This window comes from Phragmites australis, chromosome 3 (genome assembly GCF_958298935.1).
Source record: "Phragmites australis chromosome 3, lpPhrAust1.1, whole genome shotgun sequence".
In the NCBI taxonomy this organism is placed as follows: Eukaryota; Viridiplantae; Streptophyta; class Magnoliopsida; order Poales; family Poaceae; genus Phragmites; species Phragmites australis.
In genome coordinates, this window is record NC_084923.1 from 44,946,037 (window position 1) to 44,972,052 (window position 26,016).

The following is a 26,016-nucleotide window of genomic DNA, read 5'->3' on the forward strand; positions in this document are numbered from 1 at the left end:
CAAGCTCTTATTAACATTCTCAGACACAGTTTTTCAACTAAATAGACCTTCAGACTTACTTAGACAAAAAATCAACAACTTTTGGCTACTCTCAGGCAACACTTTTTGCGCAAGTACTTAGACTGCTTGGTCAACACGTCGTATCGTGCATGCAGTGGTCGACACTTAGGCTCTGAAAAAAAAATATGTTAGAGAAAGTGACTATGACAGTTAAATTTTAGCTGTTAGTTTTTACAATAAATTTTTAGCTTTTTAACACATAAAAATAAAAAAAAAGTTTCTCTCAGACTATTTCTGAGACTCAAATTATTTTTACCGTTTTCTTGGTCAACTAAAAGCTAACAAAAAACCGAGACAAAAACTAATTCTTTAATAGTTCGAAATCAGGGAGAAGCGGGCTGGCTGGCTGCCGCTGCCTGGCTTGGCCGTACCTGCGGCGGCCTGCTTCCCGTGCCGTGCCATGTGATCAGCAACCGCCTCGCGCCGCGGCGCTACGCAACAACAAACGCAGGTCCTCTCGTCTCCGTCTCGTCGTCCCCTTCCCCTCCCGCGCTGGCCAGTGGCTTCCCTCCCGCCCAAGGACGAGGCTTCGGCGGCGATGGGGAAGAACCTGCGCATCAAGACGACTCCCAGGCGCAACCGCGCCCCCCTCCTCAACAACGGGGTGGGCACCGCAATCTCTTTCTCTGTCTCGCGGTCGCAGCTCCCTTCGAATTTCATTTCTGATTCCGGTGGTGCTTGCAGCGTGTGCAGGAGACGTCGAGGGCGCTCTCCGACCTCGAGGAGGGAGCAACGTCCAGGTTCAGCACCCAACCCCACTCTGCATTCATCCCCCCCCCCCCCCTCCCTTTCTCCACCCACGCACCGGTAGTCGACCTGTAGCGATTTGTTGATTAATTCTATCTGTTTTGCACCGTCTAATTGGGGTCGTCTCAGCCAGCGAACGTCGGGTTCTGCCGGGTCATCAAGTTGGTGAGCACTGCTCTCTTCGATTTTTAACCAAGTCTATTGCTCCTCTGGCGATGTTAGTAGCTGAACGCGTGACCACGGGTTGCAGACCAAGCATGACGCCGGGAAGCTGGTCCTTGCCACCATGGCGCTGCTCGTCGCCTCCCTCAGTAACATTCTCGTTGCAGGTATTCGCCACTCGTTACAACAAAAAAAGTTTGCTGCTAAATTTATCTTTCCTTTTTTTCCTTGGCGCAAGGATAAATTTCGTTATTAGGGCTATATTGTTCTGATGAAGCTTGAGCACTAATCACAGGTTTTTTATATTAGCATGTGTTTGATTTAAAGATTTTTCAGGCACCAATAGCTAACAACACAAACAGTGATTGAAATGAAATAAGGTTAACTATGTTGCTATCTTTTTTCGAAAACTAACTCTGTACCTATCTAGAGTTTTTTTTTTCTTTTTGAAAACTGTAGTTATTTATGCATTAATGATCAATGATGAGTCGAATACAGTCCCTTTTCAGAGCAAGTCATTTTCATTCATAAATATCACCAGTGTCAAACACTTTTCTTGTTGTAATGGATGGCTTTTCTTGTGGTGTCCTACAGCCGAAACATGGTGGCAAAATAATCGATATTGTCCCGAGAGATGTTCGACGCCCAGAAGATAAGGCTCAAGCACTGGAAGATGTGAAGGGCACAATTTTGTACATTGTGATAATCGTTGTAATCGGGTATCTTTCTTTCTTGAAAAACTTGCCTTTGAATATCATCACTCGTCAGAGATGCTCTGTTCTGCAACTTTGCAAACTTCTGCTTGTTCACTTTATGTTCAGTGGATCGATTTATGCTGCAATCTTACTTGGCACTAATTAAACCATCTTCGTCAATAATTTTTCATCTTAGAAAATAATCATGCTTATGTAATAGACCGAGTTAGTCATTTTGGTGGATGTCTGGAATCATCAAAAACCAACTCTTACCCTGTTTCAGTTCAGTTTGCATGGCTCTTCGGGCATGGTTATTCAATTCTGCTAGTGAGAGAGTAGTCGCTCGACTTAGGAATGACTTGTTCGGTCATCTCATAAACCAGGCAAGCAAGTCTGTTCTGTCCAAAATTTGGCGCTTATAGTTCTGTACACAGCGGCGTTCTTACTATCATCTTGTGCCACCACAGGAAATGACATTTTTTTGATGTGACTGGGACAGGAGAGCTCTTAAGCAGGCAGGCTTTTTGAAGATACACAAATAATAAAGAATGCTGCTACAACCAACTTATCAGAGGCACTGTGCAATATCACTACTACAGCTATTGGTCTTGGTTTTATGTTTTCAACTTCATGGGAGTTAACATGTAAGTACTAATGCCGTATGTTTGTACTCTATTATATAGAACTCCTTTGGCATTTTATTTTGGTTTGGGAGGCTTATTATGCACAAAGGCTTCATATGTTTAGCTGAACTTCAGAAAGGAACATAACTAGGCATGTGCTACCGTCAAATCATCAACATTTCTGCGGCGGCATCTTAGTGTACACCCACTGTATATGTTCAAGTAAATCTCATTGATTACTCTCTGCACCGTGCTGGCGCTTGTAATTGTCTCGGTTATATCAGTTGCTGTGCAGAGTTTTGGACGTTTTCTTCGTGAGCTTTCAGATCAAACACAAGCTGCTGCTGCTGTAGCTTCATCCATAGCTGAGGTTTGTATACCAAAGCATCTTATGGCATGTGATTTCTTAGTCACCATGTGAGGAGGTTTTCTCGAATCCTTTCTTTGGGTACTGTTGCCAAAAACAACCAAATCAGTGTCTTTACTTCTGATCGCAAGCATATAGCAGAATCGTTGATTCTTTGTATTTGTGCCTTGATAAGTCTATCTACTACCATTCAGGAATCATTTGGTGCCATTCGCACAGTAAGATCCTTTGGTCAGGAACCTCATGAGATTTTACGCTAAGGTGAAAAAGTAGAGGAGACGCTAAAACTTAGTCTCAGGCAAGCTGTGAGTGCCATACTATTTATGTAGAAGTACACCACATTGCATAAATAACTATCTGATTCAATGCAACTTTTTTTTTTTTGTAGAAAGTTGTTGGCATGTTTTCTGGAGGGCTTAATGCAGCATCAACCCTGTCCGTGGTTATTGTTGTTATTTACGGAGCCAACTTAACCATCAATGGTTACATGACAACTGGTTCTCTCACGTCATTCATCTTGGACAGCCTTACAGGTACTGTTCAGCATTAACAGTATTACTGAATCTTCCCCTAAAAAACAGTATTACTGAACCCAGTATCCTGCCAGATTTTATCGCTGTAAATTTAAAAAATAATCGTTATGTACACAGGGGGTACATTTGGTTTTAACTGTACCAGTTGTGGTTTATTGATATTTATGAACAATTCATCTCTTGTGTATATACAGTTGGTTCGTCGGTCTCCGCCTTGTCAGGACTATACACAACTGTAATGAAAGTGTCTGGTGCGAGCTGTAGAGTTTTTCAACTTCTGGACTGTGTTACCTCAATGACAAACTCTGGGGACAAATGTCCCATAAAGTTAGTTTCTTTGTCTATCAGATCTCTCGAGTGGTTCTTCTTATTCAATAGCAGTATGCAGTGCCTTTTATTATTGACATTTCCTTTTCAATTTAGTGAAAAAGATGGGGAAGTTGAGCTTGATGATGTCTGGTTTGCATATCCTTCTCGCCCTTCTCATATGATTCTGAAGGTACTTCCAGGAATACTTTGCAACTGACATGATCATTTACCAGATTTGTCATACGCAGTGTGCGTATGCAAAGAGAAACTAGTAGCCAAACTTGCATCAGTTATCATTCATATTCTTGTTGGCTCTTCCAGGATTAGTGCCCTCTTGTCCGAAAAGAAATAACAATCCCTTTCAGTGCATTGTCAGTTGTATCTGCAATGTTGGAAACTCTCATAACAATAACATCTTCAAGATACAGTGACCAAATAAAAGAAGATATCCAGTGGAGGGACAGAGCTTTCCTAGCTTAGGCTGCACTTTTTATCCATAATTTCTTTTTTCGAGAACGCGCCTGAGCACGTTTTTTCATTAAGAGGAAGAAGCACAAGCGACCGTTCCACCGCGCGTTCCACCGCACCTAGGCGAGGAGGAACGTTGAGTACAAAATGAAAGGATTACACGGTCACTACAAGACGCAACCCGAAGCTAGCTAGAAGAGTTGAGATCAACAACCGGCCTAAGGAGGCTGGAGAAGCAATAGAATCCGACTGTTGCCGGACTGAATACAGCAGCGTCATTCATCCATAATTCTCGTGCTGAGAGCACCTGCCAAGGTAGAAGTACGATTAAAGACTCGTTCATTCCTCTCCCTCCAAATGAACTAGCAACCCAACACAACAAGGGAATCGAAGCCGCACCTAAGATCCTTTGGGAGCTGCTTACGTGATGGAAGCCACCAGTCTACAAGTTCCATGTCCGCCCGTGGAATTAGGCGATCGAGACCTGCCGGTCTTAGAAGATGGAACCAAACCTCTCGGCTATAGGCACAACCAAGGAGCAAGTGGTGGATACTTTCCGGAGCTTGGGCATAGAGGGAGCACAGACCATCATTTCTCAAATTGTGCCTTTGAAGCCGGTCATTCGTCCAGCAACGATCATAGAACGCCAACCAAAAGAAGAACTTGCACTTTGCCGGTGCCTTAGTCTTCCAGAGCTATCTCACTCCAGGGAGCTCCGTTTGTCCATGGAAGAATGCCATGTATGCCGATGAAGCGGAGTATTGTTGGTTTCCTGACCATCTCCAAATGAACTTGTCCGGGTCCTATGATAGAGCAACCTGCTCCATGGCATCCCAGACGCGAAGGTAATTAATCATGACCGCAACGGTGAGGGAACCCGTGATGTCGCGCACCCACCGACAGTTACACAGGGCGTGCTAGACCGTTCTTGAACGTGAGATGCGTTTGCCGACCGCCTGGAAGAGATTTGGTGCCATCTGTTGAATCGAATGGTCGGCCAACCAATTGCCAGTTCAGAACAAGGTCTTGGCGCCATTACCGACCACCCTGAAGGAAGCTTGGAAAATGGAGTGGATGATGGACTCAGAAGATGATGGCAAGGAAGTCCAGGTTCTTGAGTCATCGACCCGACTGAGCTACTCCCAACGCAGGCGTAGGGCAAAACCAAAGTATGAGAGATTGAGAATGCCTAAACCGCCCATGGTGAGAGGTCGACAGACGAGCGGCCAAGCCACCAAGCAATGACCACCAGACACCATGTCCGTGCCACCCCAAAGAAACGCACGGCGAAGCTTATCGATGGCCTCTAGTGCCCAAGGTGGCAGGCAGGTTACAATGGACATGTAGATTGGGATCACCGATAGGGTCACCTTGGTAAGGACAGTGCGACCGGCGGTGGTGAGCAGGCCTGCCTTCCACATCGGAAGCCTCTCAACAACCGCATCCACGAGCGGACAAACATCAGACTTCCGGAGTTTCTTCAGAGATAATGGAACCCCAAGGTATTTGACAGGAAAGGCGACCTCCAGACAGGGAAAGAATTGTTGCATGGCTATCAAGTCATCCCCCTCGCAACGAATCGAAGAGAACTGACACTTGTTTACATTAGTATGTAGGCCGGATGCAGCGGCAAATGCATCGAGGATCGCCTTAGCCAGCACATCATCCTGTTGACATGGTGAGATAAAAATGACCAGGTCATCGGTAAAGAGTGAAGCTCTCTGTTTGAACCTAGCCACACTGAGGTCCCAGAACAACCGAAGCCTATCCGCACACAAGAACAAGGCGTTCAAAGCTTCCATCCCAAGTACAAACAACAATGGCCACAGTGGATCCCCTTGGCGAAGACCGCGACCATGGAAAATTCGGCGACCAGCACATCCATTAAGAAGGATCTTTGTGCTTACGGTGGACAACAGAATAGCGATCCAGCTGATCCACCGACACGAGAAGCCGAGGTGACGAAGCATATCAATGAGGAAAACCTAGGAGACAGAGTCAAAAGCCCGTGCAATGTCCACATTTAACAGGACGCTCGGTCTCTTTCTTTGGTGCAGGAGTCTCGCCCCCAACTGGAACATTCAGAAGTTGTCGTGAATATGTCAACCTTTGATGAAGGCAGATTGGTTCGGTTGTACAAGTTGGTGCATAAATGGAGCAAGACGATGGCAAGCATTTGGAGAGCAGCTTGCAAACACTGTGAGTTAAGCTGATAGGGCGGAAGTCCTTGATCTCCTGCGCCTCCTTCTTCTTCCGCAGCAGGATCATTAGAGACTCATTAACCAGGTGAGTCTGTAGTTTCTCTCCTTTTGTTTTGTTCTTCGTTTCTATGTGATCCCAGATGCGTCGGTGATTGCTCTTTTAATGAGCCCAGGTGGTGCCGACGATTGCCAACCTGTTTCTTACTCTTATATAAGTCTCTCTACTTTAATGCATTAGGCAGAGCTCCAGCCGTTTTCGCTAAAAAACAAAAAGGATACACCGATACAATGACATACATGATTACACATTACAACATTACCAAAAAGTCTGACTTTTTTTTAAGTCAACACCTTTGATTGGTATACATGCGATTTAGAATGATATACAGGAAGTTCATCATTAATTGTAGCTCAAGTTATTAATTATAGAGAAAATAAGCTCATAATGATGTATAATTATGGATAATAACATCCAATGTGAAGCTGACAGTGATTATGGATAATACACTTGTGTAGCTTGAATGAACTTTGCTGTGCTAGTGACCAGTTTGTGTCATAATTAGAGGCTATAACCTGTAAAATAAGGACTACATATAACAGGGTAGAATAAACAGTCATTTACGAGCTTTATCAAGACTCAAGTGGATGGAATGCAGTACACGTTTCATCTAATACTTGCATGGTGTGCATCGTAGTTAATCTTATGTCTAACTAATATTTCAGGGAATAACATTGAATTTAGCACCAGGTTCAAAGGACGCGCTCGTTGGGCCAAGCGGTGGTGGCAAGGTAAGAATTTTTTTGCCCATATGCTAAGTACAAGACACGCTTTGTCTTACAGTAGAAAGTGTTTTCCAACTGCAACCTCAGTTATAACATCAATTTTTGCAGACCACGATAGCAAATTTGATTGAACGCTTTTATGACCCTCTAAAAGGAAGGATCTTGCTTAATGGAGTACCATTGGTAGAAATTTCATATCAATATCTTCACAAGAAGGTATGTTATGCATCTATATATCATATTGTGGGACTGATTTCAAGTTTATTGTGGAAAGGATTATGTTATGCTAACTTTCAGAGATAATTTGGAAAAACACTGGTATGAAGTTTGAACGTACAAGTTTGAGTAACCCTAAGAATAATCTAGTGAATCTGGGAATATGAAACTAGATTTTGGTTAGTAATTCGAACTAGAATTGCTAGTAACTGTTGGAAATTTAACATGTAATGGGCACTTAATTTTCCGTAGTCCGTACGATACAATGTTGAGCGTTAAAAACAAGCGTCCTACCCATCTTAACTCTGTGTAGCTTGAACTGTGAGGTTAAGAGAACTTTTCTATTTTCAGTTAATTTCGTTTAATTATCACATGGGTTCTTTTAACAACCAATATTTCATACATACTAGCAAGGTAGCCCGTGCAAATTGGCTAGACTATAGTTGTACTATTCAAGATAATTTTGCCCAAAATAACATCAATAACTATGCTCATCACTTCCCTCGTCATAAGAACCTGTCAAGGAGATGAAGAATAAACAGTAAGCAGACTTTTCCACTGGGATTAAACAGTTAAGGACTGGCTTAATATACTGATAAGAGGATTTATTATGAATATACACATGATGGTGGTCGCTTGTCATCTGGTGTTTATCATCTATTTCCAATCATAGTGAGTTCTCAGCATTTTGATTATGCATACGAATCATGTGCAGTTAGGATCCACACAGAAGTCGGAACTATGAATAGTTGAACTGGTACACACTTATATAAAAGACTGCGCAAATATCCTCTACGTACACAATATGTTGGTACCATATATTTGAGTTTCTAACTCACCAAAATTAAAGAGTTCAATATGCATTTGCATGGTACATTGGTACTCCATCCAAAAATGTAATATAATCTTGAGTTTGAATGGATTCGAGGCTCTATGTGAATGTTTAGGATAACCGCACCTTATACCATACATTTTGAGACTTTGCCGCCAAAGTCTCCAGATCTGTAAGCCTGCAAGATAGAAGAAAATGCATCATCTTATTGTTGGAGATTATATTAGCGATGGAGGAGTCAAATGATCCTTTCTTGCCATTAGGAAGCTTATGTTATAAGCCGTCGGCTTGCCATGCGCCGTTGTAGATGACTGCGGCTGGTGGGTTCATCACTACAACTCGCCATGGCGTCCTTTTTTTTTTTAACACTGGTACCCTCCTCGGGGCTTTCTTTGCAGTGGCGGATTCAGAAATTTTTGGTAGGGTAGGTATTCAAATTTTTAAGATCATAAATTCGGTAAAAGAGTATAAAATTTAACAAAAGACAATACAAATTCGATAATTCGGTATAATATCGTAAATTCAACAATAAATCCCAAATTTGTAAAACCGCAATATAAATAGTCCAAACATAACATAAGGTTATATGAATTATCTCAATTAATAAATAAGTATCAGGATTTTCACCCCATGAGTATTATTTTTCGTGAAAGTGCAATACTGGTCACATCATTCGAAATTAAGGATTATGCACCCAAAGATTTGAAATCTGTCCTTACATTATCTATTCCTTTGTCTGAAGGATTAGAACTTCAGTCAGTTGGCGGCTAAAGTTTACCATCTGTTATCATTTGACAATCTTCAGTCATGAGATGACATGTATTACACGGGTATTCATCAGGATTTTCGTCAGTTATTTAAGCAGGCTTGTGACATTTTTATGTATAAGATTTTTTCAGGCAATACAGGGCGCAAAATGCAAGAGCTAATTAATCAATTGAATGAGGAGTTCAGTAGTTGAGCCAGTATGTTAATTAACATGTAATCGAGATGTTTTTTTTATCCCAAATGTACTCAAAGAAGGTCAGAATTATCTGTTGTAATATTTACATATGGCCTTTATCTCTATATCAGAATTTGCAATGCGTGCAGTACTAAATATTATTAATCAACATGCAATCGAGATGTTTTTTTACCCCAAATGTACTCCAAGAAGAGAAGAATTATCGGTTGTAACATTTATTTGCCTATGATCTCTAGTAAAATTTACAATTTGTGCAGTACTACATACTAATAATATACAGTAACTGTGTGGAACAACGTACCTTGGTTTTCCTCTTCAGTTCTACCAATCTGATTGCTCTAGTGCAGAGCTGCTCCACCCTCTTGTGCAATGCATGTGATTTCCCTGCATCAGACACAAGCAAAAATATTTTCAACTCAACTTCAAGCCTTCACGTACATGTATGTGCCAGAATTGAAAAAGCTATCAACTGCTATCCTGCAAACAAATCAGACCAAGAGGAATAGAGTAGCGGTTTGCCTGTCCTCGGGTCCCGGCCAGCAAACACGATCGGCTCCATCCCGCCGTCGAGGTCCGGGAGCGCGACCTACAGCGCGCACCTGGATTGGGTGAAGCCCCAAGGTGCTGTTTAGCTACTCCTCCGTCGTCTGGAACACGAGCGGGAGCACGATGATGTACGTCATGTCAAGCTTCTGCAGCGCAGCGATCGCCTTGGGGTGGTCCTGCCTCGCCGGAGATTTACGAACATGATGTGAAAAATGCAGGCTTTGGAGCCAAGAGCTCGAGGAGATTTGCGAACCTGTGCTCTTCCTCGGTCCACGGGATGCCCTTGCGCCGCTCTTGCTCGGCGCCTTGAACGCCATGTGCAGCCCGACGCGCCGCCCTTGAATGGCGCCTCGAGCTCCAGCGCGGTAGCGCCACCACCTGCGCTTCCTGGGGCGGCGATGCTTACTGGGGCGGCGATTAGTGCGAGCACGTGAGTGAGGTTTTTTTTTTACAACCGGACTAATTACTAATCAAACTTTGGATTGAACTAGAGTAGTCCTAGGCTTAGACCAACTCCAGCGGAGTCTTTATCCGAACCGTAAAACACTGTAGCGCTTGATATTTGCCCCGAAGCCGGCCGCAACGCTCTCCAGCGGCTACCGTATCGGGTGGCACAGGGAAGCGGGGAGGGCAGTCCCGTCAGCAAATTTGCGGGGCAATGCGGGCGCCGCAACCCTATGCGCGAGGGGAATCCAGTCGAGGCCGTTGGTCCCGCGGAGACTCGGAAGTGGAGGTGGCGAGAGGGTGCGGCGGCGAGGTGGGGACGTCGGGGGGCCAGCGCAAGCGACGTGCCTCCGGCGAGGCGGAAGACGACACGGATCCGGCGGGTTCCCCACCCTCAGTTAGCTCGGCCGCCGGCGCCCAAGGAACACGGAGGTCGACCCGAAGGCTGTGGTAAGTCCTCCGCTCCTCGATTCATGGATACGCGGCGAGGATGGGTGGTGGTGCAGGGGGTTGGCATCGCCACTGATGGGGATTGATCGATGTAGGTGGTGTAGGGAAGGTTCGGCCAGAGTATGATGCGATTTGCAGTGTTTTGGGTGTGATTGTGACATCGATTTTGGTTTTCATCACGGATCTGCGGGTGTGGCACACATAGCATTCGGATCTGGCAGGCAATGATGCGTACTTGCAGTCATTTGTGCAGCAAAATGGTCGGATTGTAGGTTAATGAACGAACATCTGTTTGTACCATTTATGTGACATGCGAATGAGGTCAATTTGATTACTGCGTGAGGTAAAATGGAGTTCCCTTTCAGATTAGAAGGATTTAGGTTCAAATAGTGTGATGTTCTGTGGCTTCGTAATGGCCTGTGATAGGATGTTTGTTGCTCTGAACCTTGATCAATACAAAATGCAGGTTAAGATCAAATATGGTAGTACAATGTAGGAGCCTAGACCTGTGATGCCCTATAATAGTACAATGTTAAGAGTAACCTTCATAGGTAAGTCCAGTCAGGATGAAGTTGTATGCAGGTTAAGATCAAATTAGGTAGTACAATGTTAAGAGTAACCTTCATAGGTAAGTCCAGTCAGGATGAAGATGTATGCAACAACGCACCTAGATCAGCTTACCCTACAATATTCGAAGGATTAGCATTTATACTAAAGTGTGAAATGGTTTGGCAATCAGCTGGATTACCAAGGAATAGAGGGTAGTTCTCTGGTTTATCCGCTCCTCGTATTTCTTCCTATCAGGTCCTGTACCTTTAAAATTGAAATACATGAAAACCTGGTCTGGTAGTTGTAGTACTCATACTATGCATAATTTCCTTCAGTACAAACCTGGTTTAACAGGACATGACTCATTACCTTGCTTACATTTTTTTTGTTCTGATGGCTGTACACATGGTACCTTTCAACGAAATGTCCTTACTTTTAATGGAATGCTGGGATGTTGATAACACAATGGGGGCAGGGAACAACTTGGTTAAGGCTGCTGGAAATTTAGTCATGTGATATATATGTAATTGATCATAGTGAGTTCAGAAATGTTTTATGTGCCAATGATGAACAAAACTGCAAATGATAAATGTAGTTTTAGTGCAAGTGCTAGGCACTGATATGATTGGTATGTGTTTGTTTTGAGGTGAAGGTTTTGAAATCTGTATGGAGTAGTGATTCAAATGAAGGTTGAGTTATTATACGGATAATGTGACATTAGGGGTCATATTAGAGTGGAGGCCTGTAAGGTTTGTTGTAGAATCTTCATGTCAAATAAGGGGGCACAGTAGTGATAATGGGCCATATACTAGAGGGAAGTACTGTGTACGTATGTATCGTGCATGAAATTTCATTGAAGTGATCACTTTGAGGTCCAATTTAGTTTGTCGCTTTTGTGTTCCCGCTCCCTTGCTTGTAGATGGACTCCGCTCAGTGATAACCTGAGTCCGGAGAACACCCCAGCTGCCGTGGACCTGAACATGGCACTTCTTCAGGTCGAGACCATTGCGGCAGACCTTGAACAACTTGGTTTCGAAGTGGAAGATGCTATGAACCGTGTTGGTCAGGACGACAATGGGAGCGTAGACGAGGCAGAGGAAGGTTCGGGATCGTTGCCCGTCGCCGATGATGACTTGGTTCCCGTTGACTGGAGCCCTGATGAGTTACTTTGTTCGGAGGATAGCCTGCCCTACGAATCCGATCGTTCTGGGAGCATGTAGTTGGGCAGGGTGTAAACTTAGCTGTGTGGATTGTGCCGTAATATCTGTGTTGCACTAGTAAGCTGTTATGTATGTCATATTGCCTAAGACGTAACAATTTGTGCATGAACTGCTTATGGCAGGTTTTTATGTGATGGTCGCGTACCTATGTTATTTTTCAAAGTATATTTCAGAATCAGTATAAGCATACTCATGTCCATGGAAAGTTTGTCCATTTGCTTTTGTTGTTGTGTTCAGGGAATCTATGGAGTATGCCGGGTTCCTTCGTGGCGACAGCGAGGAAATGAATTGGGCCGATGTTACGCCGCTAACCCAAGACAGCATATTCGGGAGCCAGATCCCTTCGGCAGATGTCCAGTGTGTGGAGGCTCTGGGAGATGTCGCACCTGGGGGTGGCCGTGGATCTAGTTACAAGGTTGAAGAGGACCTACTACTGGTGGGAGCATGGTTGCAAGTGAGCATGGATCCCATGGTCGGGAGCAACCAAAGTTTGGGTGCTTTCTGGCAGCGGGTGGAGACTTTCTACCATGATAACAAAATATTCACCTCCACTCGCAATAGGAAGTCGCTGCAGGGGAGATGGACTTTCATCAACGGTATGGTGCAGAAGTTCTGCGGCCACTATGCTAGGGCGCAGCGCAATAGGAGGAGTGGAACAACCGAGGCCGAGATGGTACGTCAATAGTTCACAAAAAAAATTTGCACTTCAGCAATGTCTACCTAGCACAGTACTGATTCATCCACTTTGTACAGCATCATTTTGATATTATTTCACAGTTGACTACACTTGCATCGTTTCTGACATTGCTCATATGCAATATCTATGCCACTATAATCTGCTGATGAACCATGTTTTTTGCACATTGGAGGTGGTGGAGGCATGCAAGATGTTTCAAGCCGCTGAGCACGAGTTCACCATGCTGCCATGTTGGAGGGAGTTGAGGGATCATCCCAAGTGGCAAGTAGAAACCTCCCGCAAAAGGCAGAAGACATCCACCGCGGCAAGCCCCTCCTCAACCCCCAATGTAGCCTCGTCTGGCGGCTTGAACGGAGCAGAGGATGTTGATGCAACCACATCCAACGCCGGTGAACGTGGCAAACGTCCTCCTGGTCGCACTCGGTCCAAGGAAGCCCGAGGTACATCGTCGTCTAGTTCGGCTTCTGCACCCATGACAGACTTGTTCGACCGGCAGTTGGCAATGAAAGACAAGATTGAAAAGGAAAGAGCTGAGAGGTTTGCTGAGTTGATGGATGTGGAGCGGCAAAGGCTACGGCTCGAGGAAGAAAGAATGAAAATGGAACTGGAAAAGGAGCAGCAGAGGTTAAGGCTCGAGGCAGAGCGTATGCAAATGGAAAAGGAGAAGGAGGAGAGGAACATAATGAGCATGGACCTTTCTCAAATGGACGAGGACCAGCAGGCCTACTACAAGAGCCTCAGGCAGAGCATCATTGCCGCTAGGCGCGTCACCGGAGGCCCATCTTCGTAATTGTGAACCTGATTGCGGGTTTTTATGTCATGCCGACATCGTGGTCCAGTTTTTCGTTGTGTACCATAATAGTTTTCGTTGACTAGCATAACAGTTTTCGTTGAGTCTGGATGTTTGCCTGTCAGCTTGTCCTGTTTATGTTCGGACATGGTACTGGTATTGCGATGTGATCTACGTCTTGCATTTTTCTTGGACTCCTTAATGGCTGGTCTCCTGAAGATGATGTTTGCGGAGTATTGATGAGGTTTCATGTGCCTCCTGGGTGTGCTGTGCTGCTGCCCGCTTGCTGCTGCCCGCTTGCTCCTGTCATGATGTTGTTTGACGTGCGACAATTGCAGGACACTGTCCATTATGTGCTAGAATTATTATCGGTTATCAGAACATGTCTGAATGTGCAACGCTTCTCCAACGAAATTGTACACAAACGTCGAACACGTGTGTATGTTTACTAAGGAAACGGGACAATTTATTAAACATAATACGTACTGCCAAAGTACAGCTTACAAATTATTGAACATAATACGCACTACTCTACTCCGTGGAACTGCCACAGATGCTCGACAAGATCGTCACGGAGTTGGTGATGCCCATGCCTGCTAGTTATCATCCCATACCGGTGTGCAAATGCTTCTAGTGTGGGTGTTAGGTTGCGTGATGCCTCAACAGGAACACCTGAACCGTCGTACACGTGTTCGACGTCCCCATCGGGTCTCTCATCTTCGATTATCATGTTGTGTATGATAATACAGGCGGTCATGATATTGTGCAGTGTTTCCTCGTCCCATATCCTCGTAGTCCCCCTCACTATGGGAAACCTGGCTTGGAGGACCCCGAAGGCACGTTCGACATCCTTCCGTAACGCCGCCTGCTGAACGACGAAGTGCTGCCGCTTCCTCCCAACTGGACAAGGAATAGGCTTCACGAAGGTGGCCCATTCCGGATAGATACTATCTGCAAGGTAGTACCCCATGGTGTACGCATGTCCGTTAATGGAATATTGGACCTGGGGGGCCACGCCAGCGGCAAGATTGTCGAGGAGATGGGAGCGGTGAAGAACGTTGATGTCGTTTAGCGAACCAGACCACGCTGTCGGACAGTTCTTCCACCTCCAATGCATACAGTCGATGCTTTCGAGCATCCCGGGGAACCCTCTTCGCTCGTTCATAGTAATCAAGCCCGCAATGTCCTCCTCGTTTGGAGCACAGAGGTACTCGTCCCCGAATACCCCGACCACGGCTCGTACAAACTGCCTCATACTCTCAATGATAGTGGACTCCCCTAGGCGGAGGCACTCATCGAGAGAATCGGCAGGAGCATAGTACGCGAGCATACGAAACGCCGCAGTGACTTTTTGCAACACCGACAGGCCGAGCTCTCCAGCAGCATTCCTCCTCTGTTGGAACCACGGGTCATGGTCCGCAACTGCCTATACAATCTTGAGGTACAGGTCACGTTTCATCCTAAACCTGCAGGACCGACGAGCATAAGCCGTTTCATCATAAAACTGCGATAAGATAGTTCATTTTCGTAAAATTACCTGCGACGGAAGATGTAATCTGGGTACACCGGGTGATCGGCGAAGTAGTCATTAAACAACCTATGATGGCCCTCCAGCCGGTTCCGCTTGATACGCCGACGGCCCGGCAATGAACCACCCAACGGTCCCCGCTGTGATGCCTCCGACTGATGCAAGGCGCTCACAGTGGCTAGGAACAAATTATCTTCCTCATCGGAAGAGTCATTGCCAAAACACAACTCCTTCACAGTCTCCTTCCAGGCTTCGCGACGATCCAATTTTTGATGGCTTGGAAATTATGAGTAACGCAGCCTCATATATATAGGGATATCATGAGCCTTGTGACGGAAGCTAACGCCGTTCCTTCCCCTGGAAGCCAGTCCTCGTGAGGCTTCGCCAGCAAGCCTCTCGGCCTTGTTCCACATCATGGTGCACAGTTCCTTCCACTCCAAACAAGACCTCGTCAATCACCCGCAGAGGGGATTCGGGCCTTCTAATGTACACGCTACATTGCATGGCACCCATTTGATCCTTGGGTACGTTGCAAACCTCAATTTTCGAGTGCGTACTTGCAGGTGCACAGACCAAAATAATCACTCAAATATTTAATGCAACAATATCGTCCGCAAATAAAATTTCTAAGAAAATTAATTGCGACACACTTATTTGCAACGTATTTTTCGATAGTCGTTGCAACGGGATCATACGAAAAACCTTTGCTCCTGCGTCGGTTATGGAGGTTGGGAAAAAATCAATTTAATATAGGGGAAAGAAGATAGTGGATGAGATATAGAGTAACTGCTGGAGATAGAGAGGTTGAGGGATGCTGTAATAGTGATAGGGTATGCTGTAATGGTGTTTTTGAGGATGAAAAATTTGAGGTAGCTACTGGAGATGGCCTTACTAGGACTATCCTGTGGATCCGCTCCTGTATCTTTAAATCTTATAATGAGGTGCGATACCACAAAATCGATCTCGAGCGGGTTGGCTCCACGACGAGAGGCCAAGCCAGCAGAGCTATGCTCGCTTCGCACGCCATGGCGTCCTTGTCATAGATGTAGGTGTTGTAGATGAGCTTTCAGTCGTGCCATCACGGTGTCGAGGAAGCCAACGTTGAAAGGCACGTTCACGCTCATCTGGGGTGAGTGCTCCTACGGCCAGTGTCCTCACACCTCCGCTAGATCACCTCAGTTATGTGCCTCCGATGACCGTTTTGCCGTTGATGTAGTTATTGTTGATGGGCTCTCTGCCTATGGTATATCATGTTTATTTTAGCTAGAGATTATAAAAAATAATTTTTAGATTATGAATTATACAAAATTAGATTGTAAAAATTAGTAACTGTTTGGTAATTTGGATTTCGTGATGGGTGGATTGTTACTTTTAGATGTCAATAGTTTGTAATGTTCTCAACTGTTTTGAATGACATGTTTATTCTTTTGTAATAATTTATTTTGAAATAAAAAATTCTCTCAACAGGTTGTCTTCCTCGACTCCGGGGGTGAGCTTGATCTGCACCGTTTTCTTCCTCCACTAAGGCATCGTGCTCCGTCGACCCCACCCACGGTGGCTGGCCGTGGTGTACGGTACACCCTGCCCGTCGCGCCAGGCCGGGAACTGCTGCCGAGCTGAGGCGGGGTACCGCGACAGGATGAGACGCTGCGGCGTCAGGACAGGTCGCTGCGCTGGGAATGGCCACCACTCCGGGCCAATTTCTGTTCTGTTGCCAGACTCCGGGTAGGGGGGAGTGGCAGAGCAGGTAATTAACTTGGAAGTTGGATGGGCATTTTGGTCTTTTGATACAATCGGTTATAATCGGAGGGAAGATAGATTACTGTATTGTTACCATCCAACAATTCAGATTGCTACAGTATATAAATGAAATGTGTTTTAGTTAGAGATCGTAAAAACACAATCTACCATTTCTAGCTGAAATAAACAGGTACTTATTGAGGCGTTGAGGAAGCCAATCTCAAGGCTACAACCTACAAGGATGTATACGCGCCTATCCAGGGTGAGTACATTAGCACGTGATGTCCTCGTGTTGCCGCTCGATTTAAGCTCGCTTAAGCCGTTCAGCTTTCTCTCCTTCGGTCTCCCTCTACACTCATCACGTACGCATGCCTTCCTCATCCACCACCAATCGTCGAATGGATCGCTTGATTGAGCACTTTGAAAGCCTGCCAGATAATTCTTTCGTCGTTGGACATGAAATATCTCATCGTTTCAGTTACCAAACACTCTTTGATAGCTACCTTTTTGTTCCTGTAAGAAAACAGTTTGTTGCCAATTCCCGTCACCACGTGTTGGAAGGCGAATGGTTGTCCGAAGCTCTCGTCGATGGCGTCGAGCCACAGCCTAAGCCTTTGGTGACGCGCATACCGAATGAACAGTATACTGCTTTTATTTATGGTACAATTTACTGTAGCAAATAATCTAGCTTTGCCTTTGATCAGGCTAGAGCTTCGCTGATGTCCTTCTCACCAAACAGCTTGATTGTTGCCCTTAAAAAAAAAAAACTAGAGCACGTGATTAATACGAATATTCACTGAGTTCAGAAAGTCCTTATTTTTCCCAACGTTGCCCAACTGATTTCAGCTAAGCATAGTTAGTCAGGAGCCTACGCTCTTTAACTGCTCCATCGAAGAGAATATTGCTTATGGAATAGAGGGCAAAGCTAGCTCTGCTGACGTTGAGAGCACAGCTGTAAGTATCTGCATTTGGAAACTCTAATGCAAGACTGCAGGATTGCACATCCTTATAAACTAACTTCCGGATGCAGAAAATGGCGAATGCGCACAACTTCATATGTAGCTTTCCAGACCAGTACAAGACTGTTGTTGGAGAGCGAGGGATCAGGTTATCAGGTGGGCAGAAGCAGAGGATTGCCATCGCAAGAGCTTTGCTTATGAATCCGCGAGTGCTTCTCCTGGATGAAGCTACCAGTGCCCTGGATGCCGAAAGCGAATATCTTGTCCAGGTACCACTAACTCTCATCTCCTGAATTGATGCCAGCCAGAAACAAACAGTTCTCTTACTGCAATGCCTCTGGTATCTAGTAAAATGTAATATGTGCTTCTTGCTTGGAGAGCTGGAATGTAAATGGTTCTTCCTCTACATGCCACAGGATGCGATGGACTCCTTGATGAAAGGGAGGACTGTTCTTGCGATAGCTCACTGGCTCTCGACCGTCAAGAGCACTGACACTGTCGCCGTGGTTTCCGACGGCCAGATCGTGGAGAGCGGCACACACGATGAGCTCCTCAGCCGCGACGGCATCTATGTACGGCCTTGGTGAAGAGGCAGCTGCAAGGGCCGAAGTTCGAAGCCACCAGCTGACCAGCAGCATCGGCGCGACAACCGAAATAGAAGTAGCAGAATCCAGTAGCAATGGTCAATATTTGCATGATGCGATCTATTCCGTTCTCTTGTTTTATCTTTAGGGTTTGTTTGCAAACCAAGTAAGCACAATAAATATTTGAGTGGATGGTTAGTAAAGATGATTATATATGCTCTTATCATCGGAGATTAAATTATATGTTTACTTCTTGTGTATCTTATCAAGTTGAGTTTTTTTTTATTCATAGTTGATATATTCGTCAATAATAAGATGTTTGTATTGACTTCGTCAATTTTTAAAGTCTACATTTTCAGTTTTTGATAGACGTTATATGAATACATACGTGTAATAGTGTAGTATACAAGTTTTATTGATGCTTTAAAAAAATATAGTAAATGCTTGGGAAAGAAAACCTAATCAAAGGAGAAGATCTTCCTGCTTGTTTTCTTGTCCTCCATTCTTTTGGAATTTATTGTCATAGTTGTGTTTTCCTGTTTGTAAGAACCGCATACCGTCGTATCTAAGCAAAGGACATATTCCAATCTTGTCAGAGTTGAAAGTACGCAGTTCCTCCGGTGCGTCGCTGGCGTACCACCGTTGGGCCCTGCCACGCAGCCTCTGTAGCTGACGAACCCCACGTTCGAATGCATCATACCCGTCGCCACGGCTTCCTCCGCGCCACCTGCACCGCATCTGCACCCTCCGTGTGCACGAGGCTTTTGACGCGCCATGCTCGCCGACTTCTGCCCAGACGCCTCCCCCTGCTCCTAATCCTTTCCACTTTTGGGTCCCCTCGGGGCGCCAGATCCGGATGGACCCGCCGCCGTTGTGGCGTCCGGCGTCGAAGCGCCAGGTCTGGCGGCAGCGGAGTGCTGCCGCTGCCTCGGCGACGGGGGCCGGTGCGGACGTGCTGGCCTGGGAGCGGGGAAGCACCGCGCCGGAGAACGCCCCCGCCGCCGCGTCGTCGTCGAGGCGTAGGAACCGGAGGCGGAGGCGGAGGCGGCGGCGGGATCGCGCCGCCGAGGCGGAGGAGGCATCGAGGAGTCCGGAAGCGCCTGGTTCAGGTATGCCGTCACTACCTTGACCTTTCCCTTGCTCTGCGTGCCGTTCCGCCAGCGTACTCGCATATTGTTTGACGAAAATCTCACCTCTCCTTTGTCCTGTTCACTTGTCCAGTACGTATAGGTTGCCGCAGTGTGTTATTGTGTCAACTGCGATATTGCTGCTCGGAGGGTTTGTGCTCTCAAATGTTTGAATATTGTTTTGCACGCTTCCAAATTTTTTTTATACGGAGCTGTATACACCAACTAGTTCATCCAAAAACTTAAGTTTATAGGGAAATATGGACAATTTATTTATACTTCAATACTTCCCTTCACGCCTCCGGCTGCGTTTTTTTTTAATTGCACCGTTAGAACTCACTTGAGATATCTGACTCTGATATTATATTGAGCTGCATGTATCAACCAGTTCATCTAAAAGCCTAAGCTTGTGGAGAAAGATAAACAATTCACTTATACTTGAACATTTAGCATCGTTCTACACGCTTAGTCTACCCCATCTTACTTGGAACTAAAAGACTTTATTGTTGTTGTTCTACACGCTTAGTCTCCCATTTTTGTTAGGGTATAAGCGCACGTTTTGTTTTCTGATACTCTCGTGAAATTTAACTTTGGCACGGAATGCTCTAAATTTAAATAACACTGAGAAGAAATACATTGATGCTCAAGGTGACCTACATGCTAATTGTGTCAGGTGTCGTTTCAACTAAAGGAGATTCTGCCCTGCAAGCAGGTTGTTGTTCGGAAGCAGTGGAAGCACATTTGAACGTTAATCTGCCACAGACTACAACCAAGAAGGCAATGAGCTCAAATAAAACAAGGAGAAATGTCCAGGTTGGAAATAAGGTGATAAAAGATTCTGTGGAAGATGGTGCTGCCAGCTCTTCTCTTGCCCGTGAGAATTCTGTCAGAGAAATTGAAGCCTTCAGAAGCAAATTCTTTAAGAAATCTGATGTAAGATGTCTGCGTAATAATTGCACTGCATCAGGAAATGCTGATACTAATATGGATTATCAGAATAAAAATCCAAAATGTCCAGAGATGAAGAACACTGATATGTCAGAGAACTCGGAAGAAGTATACCAGAAAATAATATCTCCTGACTGTAGCTCTTTGCATGAGTCAGAAGAATATAAAGGAAATGTAACTGGAGCTTCTCTCATCTCCAGCAATTTAAAGGAAGAAGAGAAGGAAAGAAAGAAAAGAAGAGGCGGGAAAAGGCGTAATCGTCACAAGAAAACTACCTCACATGACTCGCCTTTGCCAACTGGCACTGATAACTCTGGTTTGATGACAATGGTTTCTGAGAACAATACGTCGCGTCTTAAACCCAAGGTATCCATGACGAACTCAGTCTCAGTGGATAATGCAAAGACAACAGAAGGAGAAAATGTGACTTTGGATAGCGCCGTTGAAAAGAGGCGTGAAGTGGGAAGGGATAATTTGGACTGCACCAGTACTGAGAGAATTGAATTGCAAGAGCAAGACACAGCATGCTTATCAAAATATCACAATGTTAACTGCCTGAGTCCTTCCAGTTTGGCTGAGGCATATATGGAAAAACCCAAAATTGCCTTTTCACTAAGACAATCCTTTAGATGGCTTCCAAAGAAAAAGCTTCTTATCTTAGATCTTAACGGTTTACTTGCGGATATCAACCAGGACTACCACAATGCTCACATGGCTGATGCCAAGGTTCGCGGGAAATTAGGTGAAATCTCTTGTATTATCGCCTATAACTATTATTTGCAATAATGCTGATCTAGACCGTGACAGAAGCTGTTAATATACAATCATATACCTTTTTATCAGTCTTCCGAAGGCCTTACTGTGATGATTTTCTCAACTTTTGTGCCCGGAATTTCAAGTTAGGTATATGGTCCTCAAGAAAAAAGTATGATCTCTTCTCATCTTTTTCCTTTTTGGCTTTCCTCTTTTTGGTGTAATTGGTGCTTATTGTGGCATTCTAATTTCTCCAGAGAAAATGTTGCTTCGGTTGTTAATATCATTATGAGAGAGTTCAAATCGCACCTACTATTTTGTTGGGTAGGTCAACTAAAAATGTGCTTATTCTCATTGAGTTTTTCTTTGGTCCTAATTTGTTTATGGCCTTAATATGGACAGGACATGTCTAAATGCACATTTACCGGATACAAAACACTGGAGAACAATCACAAACCATTAGTGCTGAAGGAATTGAGGAAACTGTGGGATAAGGAAGAGCCTGATCTCCCATGGGAAGAGGGGGACTATTCACCATCAAATACAGTACTTGTGGATGATTCCCCATACAAAGCTCTGCGCAATCCTGTATTTATTCAACCTCTTCTATATACCCATTTTTTTTCAATACGTTCACTTATACCGAATATCACACTCTCTTTTCATTTCTATCTTGTGCAGCCACATACTGCAATTTTTCCTCACCCCTACAGTTACCTGAACTGCAATGATAATTCATTGGGTATGTGCTCAGCATTTATCGATGCTCTACCTTACTGCAACTTATTCATGCTGTAAATTTCAATTCCTATTGACCAGGCCCTGGTGGAGATCTTCGGGTGTATCTGCAGAACCTAGCCGCTGCAGATGATGTTGAGTGTTACGTTCGTAATAATCCATTCGGCCAACCCTTCATTACCGAGAGTGATGCACGTTGGAGCTTCTATGCTCAGATTGCTGATAAAGGGAGCTCTCCCTTAACTACTTGTGCTTGAACTTCCCTATTCCTGGGAGTGCAGTATTTCTCCATTGGTCAGGCATTAGGGCACAAAATCTTGTGCAAACTGATCTTTATGTAGTGCCGGTTTACTTGCATCCATGTATTAAGGATTACAGAGTTTTGTACAATCAGTTAAACTGTAGGCTGTATGGAAGGTATCAAATGAATGAATGGTGTGACAATGGCTCAAAACTTCGAACTCTTTACAATCTCTTCATGCTTATTCACTTGTTTCCATTTTATTTAAGTTCGTTACCATTCCCAATAGCTCAATTGCCAATTATGCATAATTAGCTGCTTGCTCATTCAAGGGTACTCTATGCCAGAATTTTCAGTGAGCTGCAACTGTAATGCCGGATCATTATATTTTGCAAGTGGGAAAAATTAAATCTATGCTTAAAAACTGGCTCTGAATGTTTTTTTTTTCATCTCCTGACTCAGGTTTTCGAATTTAGTTGCACCGACCAATGACCACCTAGACTACCTAGTCCCGATTTACAGAGTACACAAACATCATGGGGAAAATACTTTAAAACGTAAAACATTGCTCGTTAATCAAAACGATTTTATTCATCAAACCTTTTTGGCTTTTTCGACGGGTTATTCAGCAAACCTGAGCACATTCCTAGCAAAAAAAAAAGGAAAAGAAAAGTAGACCTTCAGTAAGCTTGTATTGGGCCTTGAAAACAAAACATAGTCCACGGCCCGGCCCAGTACTGGAGTGCAAGCGGAGACCCTAATCTCCGAGCCCTATAAATAAGAAACCCTAGCGCCGCGCCCCTACTCCATTCCGCCTCCACCCCCGCTCCAAGCCCTAGCGCCGCCGCCTCCCTGGTAAGCCGAAGAAGGCCAGGCTCGATGGTGTCCGGCTCCGGCGTGTGCGCGCGGCGCATCGTGGTGGACGCGCGCCACCACATGCTCGGCCGCCTGTCCTCGATCCTCGCCAAGGAGCTGCTCAACGGGCAGACGGTGGTCGTGGTCCGCTGCGAGGAGATCTGCATGTCCGGTGGCCTCGTCCGCCAAAAGATGAAGTACCTCCGCTTCCTCCGCAAGCGGATGAACACCAAGCCCTCCCACGGGCCCATCCACTTCCGCTCCCCCGCCAAGATCCTGTGGCGCACCATCCGCGGGTACGTGAGCAGCGCCCGGATCCGTTGCGTTTCGCCCATTTACGACGTGCTGTGTTGATGCGTTCCTGTGCTGCGGTTGCCTTGCAGGATGATTCCGCACAAGACCAAGAGGGGGGAGGCGGCGCTGGCGAGGCTCAAGACCTACGAAGGCGTTCCGCCGCCGTACGACAGGACCAAGCGCATGGTCATCCCTGACGCTCTCAAGTACGTGTGGTTCATTCGTTATCTACATCTGTGCGTGATTAGGGTGAGCGCGCGTATCTGATGGTAGTGCTCGGTGTGGTTTTTGTAGGGTTCTGAGGCTGCAACCTGGGCACAAGTACTGCCTCCTCGGTGAGCTCTCGAAGGAGGTCGGATGGAACTACCACGACACCATCAGGGTAAGTTTCCCCCCTCTTTTCTCTGCTTGTTTCTCGTACTATATTGTTTAGGCACGAATTCATAGCTGCTTATCTTGCTATTTCGAGTGGGTTTATGTGCCATGATGTAAATGAAATTGACTCTAGACTCTAGAGTGGTACATGTTGTTAAAAGGTACTTTCGACTGTGATACATCTTTTGTTGTCAGGAATTCTTCAGCTTTGTCACTGATTGCTTGGGGGCAGAATAGACAGTCGGAATAATTAGATATTTGCTGTGCTGAAATGGGCATGGTTCTGGATGACGAAGAAAATCAATCGGATTCCCGTTGATTCTTCAATATGATTTTAACAACCAGCTACTTCTGACAAAAGCATGCCATTTCTGATAGACTTGTTCCTTTTTTTTCCTGAACGATGGTTTGTTTGTTAATGCCTGTATTGTTGAATGTTTGGTAGTTTTATACATTAATCAGTTATGATGATATTTTAGATTATGTAGCTCTTGCTTGGTCATGTGATCTTACAATAATGTTACCCTTGTATTTAGCATGACATTTTCAATTTTGATATCTATTTCAACATCTGTGTTGTGTGATTTTGCTATGAGCCTGTGATGTGATCAAGATATTTGCTACTCTTGATGGGTATTCCCATCTGATGATCCTAAACCACCAAGATCTCTGAGGCCCCCATTACCATCGATATATGTAGCATTACAATTAGAAAACACTCTTTATTAAGAAGGTTATGTTAGCTTATTTGAAGCTGTTCATTAAATTTGATTCTGTATCAGGGTTCAAAAATGCGTCAAAAACTGCTTGAATATCTTGAATATCGGTCTATTCTGCGGGGTACGAATATGAAATGCGATAGGTTTTCGTATTTGAATTCAAAAAATTCAAATCGGATATGAAAAAAATAAAAATAAAATAAAAACTCCATAAAAAACGTTAGTTTTTTTAAAAAAAAATGCATTTGCATCTGAAAATATGTGCTCAAACATTGATAGTTCGAAAAAAGGCTGAAAAATAGAAAAAGCTGAAACAGGCTGGATGCACAGTGCAAACTTTTCCCCTATGCATGATATATGCATGGAGTAGATGTAAGATTAAACAAAACCTAGCAATTCTCATGCATATTTGTTTCTATTTTTTCTGATTTTTTTGTGATGTTTATTGATTTTTTTATTTTCCTTGAACTTATTTGAGAAATGTGCTATGTAAATCCGCAAATTTGACTGATTTTTAGCAAAATCGTTTGAAATATGGTCAATGCGGATAATGCAGTAAATTCGTTTGGTTTTTGGTACAATTAGGTCGGTTTTTGATTCAAATCGAGTGGCTACCAAATGTCGATTTGATTGAATTTTCATCCGGCTTACAAATTTGACTGATTGATTTTTGAGTGAATTTTCTGATATTTGTGAATTTCTGAAATTTGCTGGGTATCTATTTCCGCTGGTCAATTGATTTTGTAAACCCTGTTCTGTATATGCCTTTATTTTTCTATTGAACAATGTTTTAGTTAGTGTTCCAAGTTTGCTTAATGTAGCTCACTAGTAATATGCATTATGTTAACTCTTTCAGGAGCTTGAGGAGAAGAGGAAGGAGAAGGCCAAGGTTGCCTATGAGAGGAGGAAGCAACTCACTAAGCTGCGTGTCAAGGCTGAGAATGCTGCTGAGGAGAAGTTGGGATCTCAGCTGGAGATTCTTGCCCCTATCAAATACTGAGAAGCTGTGCTTTCGTGCATTATCAGTTTTGTGGAGCATCTGCCCCCTATTTTAAGTAGTTTGATATCTTTTGTGACAATATAATCTCAAGTGGTAAACCGTTTATCCATCAGGTTCTGCTACTCTTATTTGAAATTTTTAGCCGGTGAATGAACTGTTTCGTCCGTCAATTGTGAGTCATGTCTCGATGTATGTCATGCCCGAGGCACGTTCGTGTCTGATGTTTGCTGTGAACTGACGTTTTCATTTTGCGCTATGATTATATCACTCAGATTAAACTTTGTGATCATAGAAATGATGGCACAACCATAAGATATGTGAACCTGGCAACTAGAAAACCTGAGGACTAATGCCATGTTCTAAGGGTCGAAGGGCTAATAACTCGGATGTGTGTTAGGAAGTAGGTAGTGTGCTTGATGCTTGCGGGAACAGCATTCTGGAGTCTGAACTGTCTTGGGACTTTATGCCAAAGCTGCAACCAGACGGGGCACCCGGCTTA

General features: G+C 44.5%; 2 protein-coding genes, 2 non-coding genes and 1 pseudogene across 4 annotated transcripts; all 5 read left to right on the forward strand.

Annotated features, from left to right (window-relative positions):
* The first annotated feature begins 442 nt into the window (after positions 1 to 442).
* Positions 443 to 18,511, forward strand: LOC133913339 (ABC transporter B family member 25-like; annotated as a pseudogene).
* A 642-nt stretch (positions 18,512 to 19,153) lies between these two features.
* LOC133913340 (uncharacterized) lies at positions 19,154 to 22,496 on the forward strand. The gene is made up of 7 exons (XM_062356466.1): positions 19,154 to 19,576; positions 20,268 to 21,284; positions 21,386 to 21,467; positions 21,553 to 21,619; positions 21,698 to 21,883; positions 21,977 to 22,037; positions 22,115 to 22,496. The coding sequence occupies exons 1-7, from the start codon at positions 19,324 to 19,326 to the stop codon at positions 22,288 to 22,290; spliced, it is 1,842 nt and encodes a 613-aa protein (XP_062212450.1). The 5' UTR covers positions 19,154 to 19,323; the 3' UTR covers positions 22,291 to 22,496.
* A 575-nt stretch (positions 22,497 to 23,071) lies between these two features.
* LOC133913341 (large ribosomal subunit protein uL13w-like) lies at positions 23,072 to 25,687 on the forward strand. Its single transcript, XM_062356467.1, has 4 exons — positions 23,072 to 23,425; positions 23,513 to 23,629; positions 23,718 to 23,805; positions 25,374 to 25,687. Exons 1-4 carry the CDS (start codon positions 23,154 to 23,156, stop codon positions 25,515 to 25,517), a joined length of 621 nt encoding a protein of 206 aa, XP_062212451.1. The 5' UTR covers positions 23,072 to 23,153; the 3' UTR covers positions 25,518 to 25,687.
* On the forward strand, positions 24,080 to 24,158 carry LOC133913886 (small nucleolar RNA R12). Its single transcript, XR_009909124.1, has one exon. It is a non-coding gene; the product is annotated as a small nucleolar RNA R12 (small nucleolar RNA).
* Positions 24,393 to 24,475, forward strand: LOC133913873 (small nucleolar RNA SNORD24). The gene has a single exon (XR_009909113.1). It is a non-coding gene; the product is annotated as a small nucleolar RNA SNORD24 (small nucleolar RNA).
* Positions 25,688 to 26,016: the final 329 nt, after the last annotated feature.

Bases quoted from the DNA above. Each gene is read 5' to 3' on its own strand.
- LOC133913341 (XM_062356467.1), top strand. From the start codon at position 23,154: ATGGTGTCCGGCTCCGGCGTGTGCGCGCGGCGCATCGTGGTGGACGCG. The intron at 23,426-23,512 runs GTACGTGAGCAG...GTTGCCTTGCAG, and splicing joins CTGTGGCGCACCATCCGCGG to GATGATTCCGCACAAGACCA. The intron at 23,806-25,373 runs GTAAGTTTCCCC...TAACTCTTTCAG, and splicing joins ACTACCACGACACCATCAGG to GAGCTTGAGGAGAAGAGGAA.
- LOC133913340 (XM_062356466.1), top strand. From the start codon at position 19,324: ATGGACCCGCCGCCGTTGTGGCGTCCGGCGTCGAAGCGCCAGGTCTGG. The intron at 21,620-21,697 runs GTAGGTCAACTA...TAATATGGACAG, and splicing joins CGCACCTACTATTTTGTTGG to GACATGTCTAAATGCACATT. The intron at 22,038-22,114 runs GTATGTGCTCAG...CCTATTGACCAG, and splicing joins CTGCAATGATAATTCATTGG to GCCCTGGTGGAGATCTTCGG.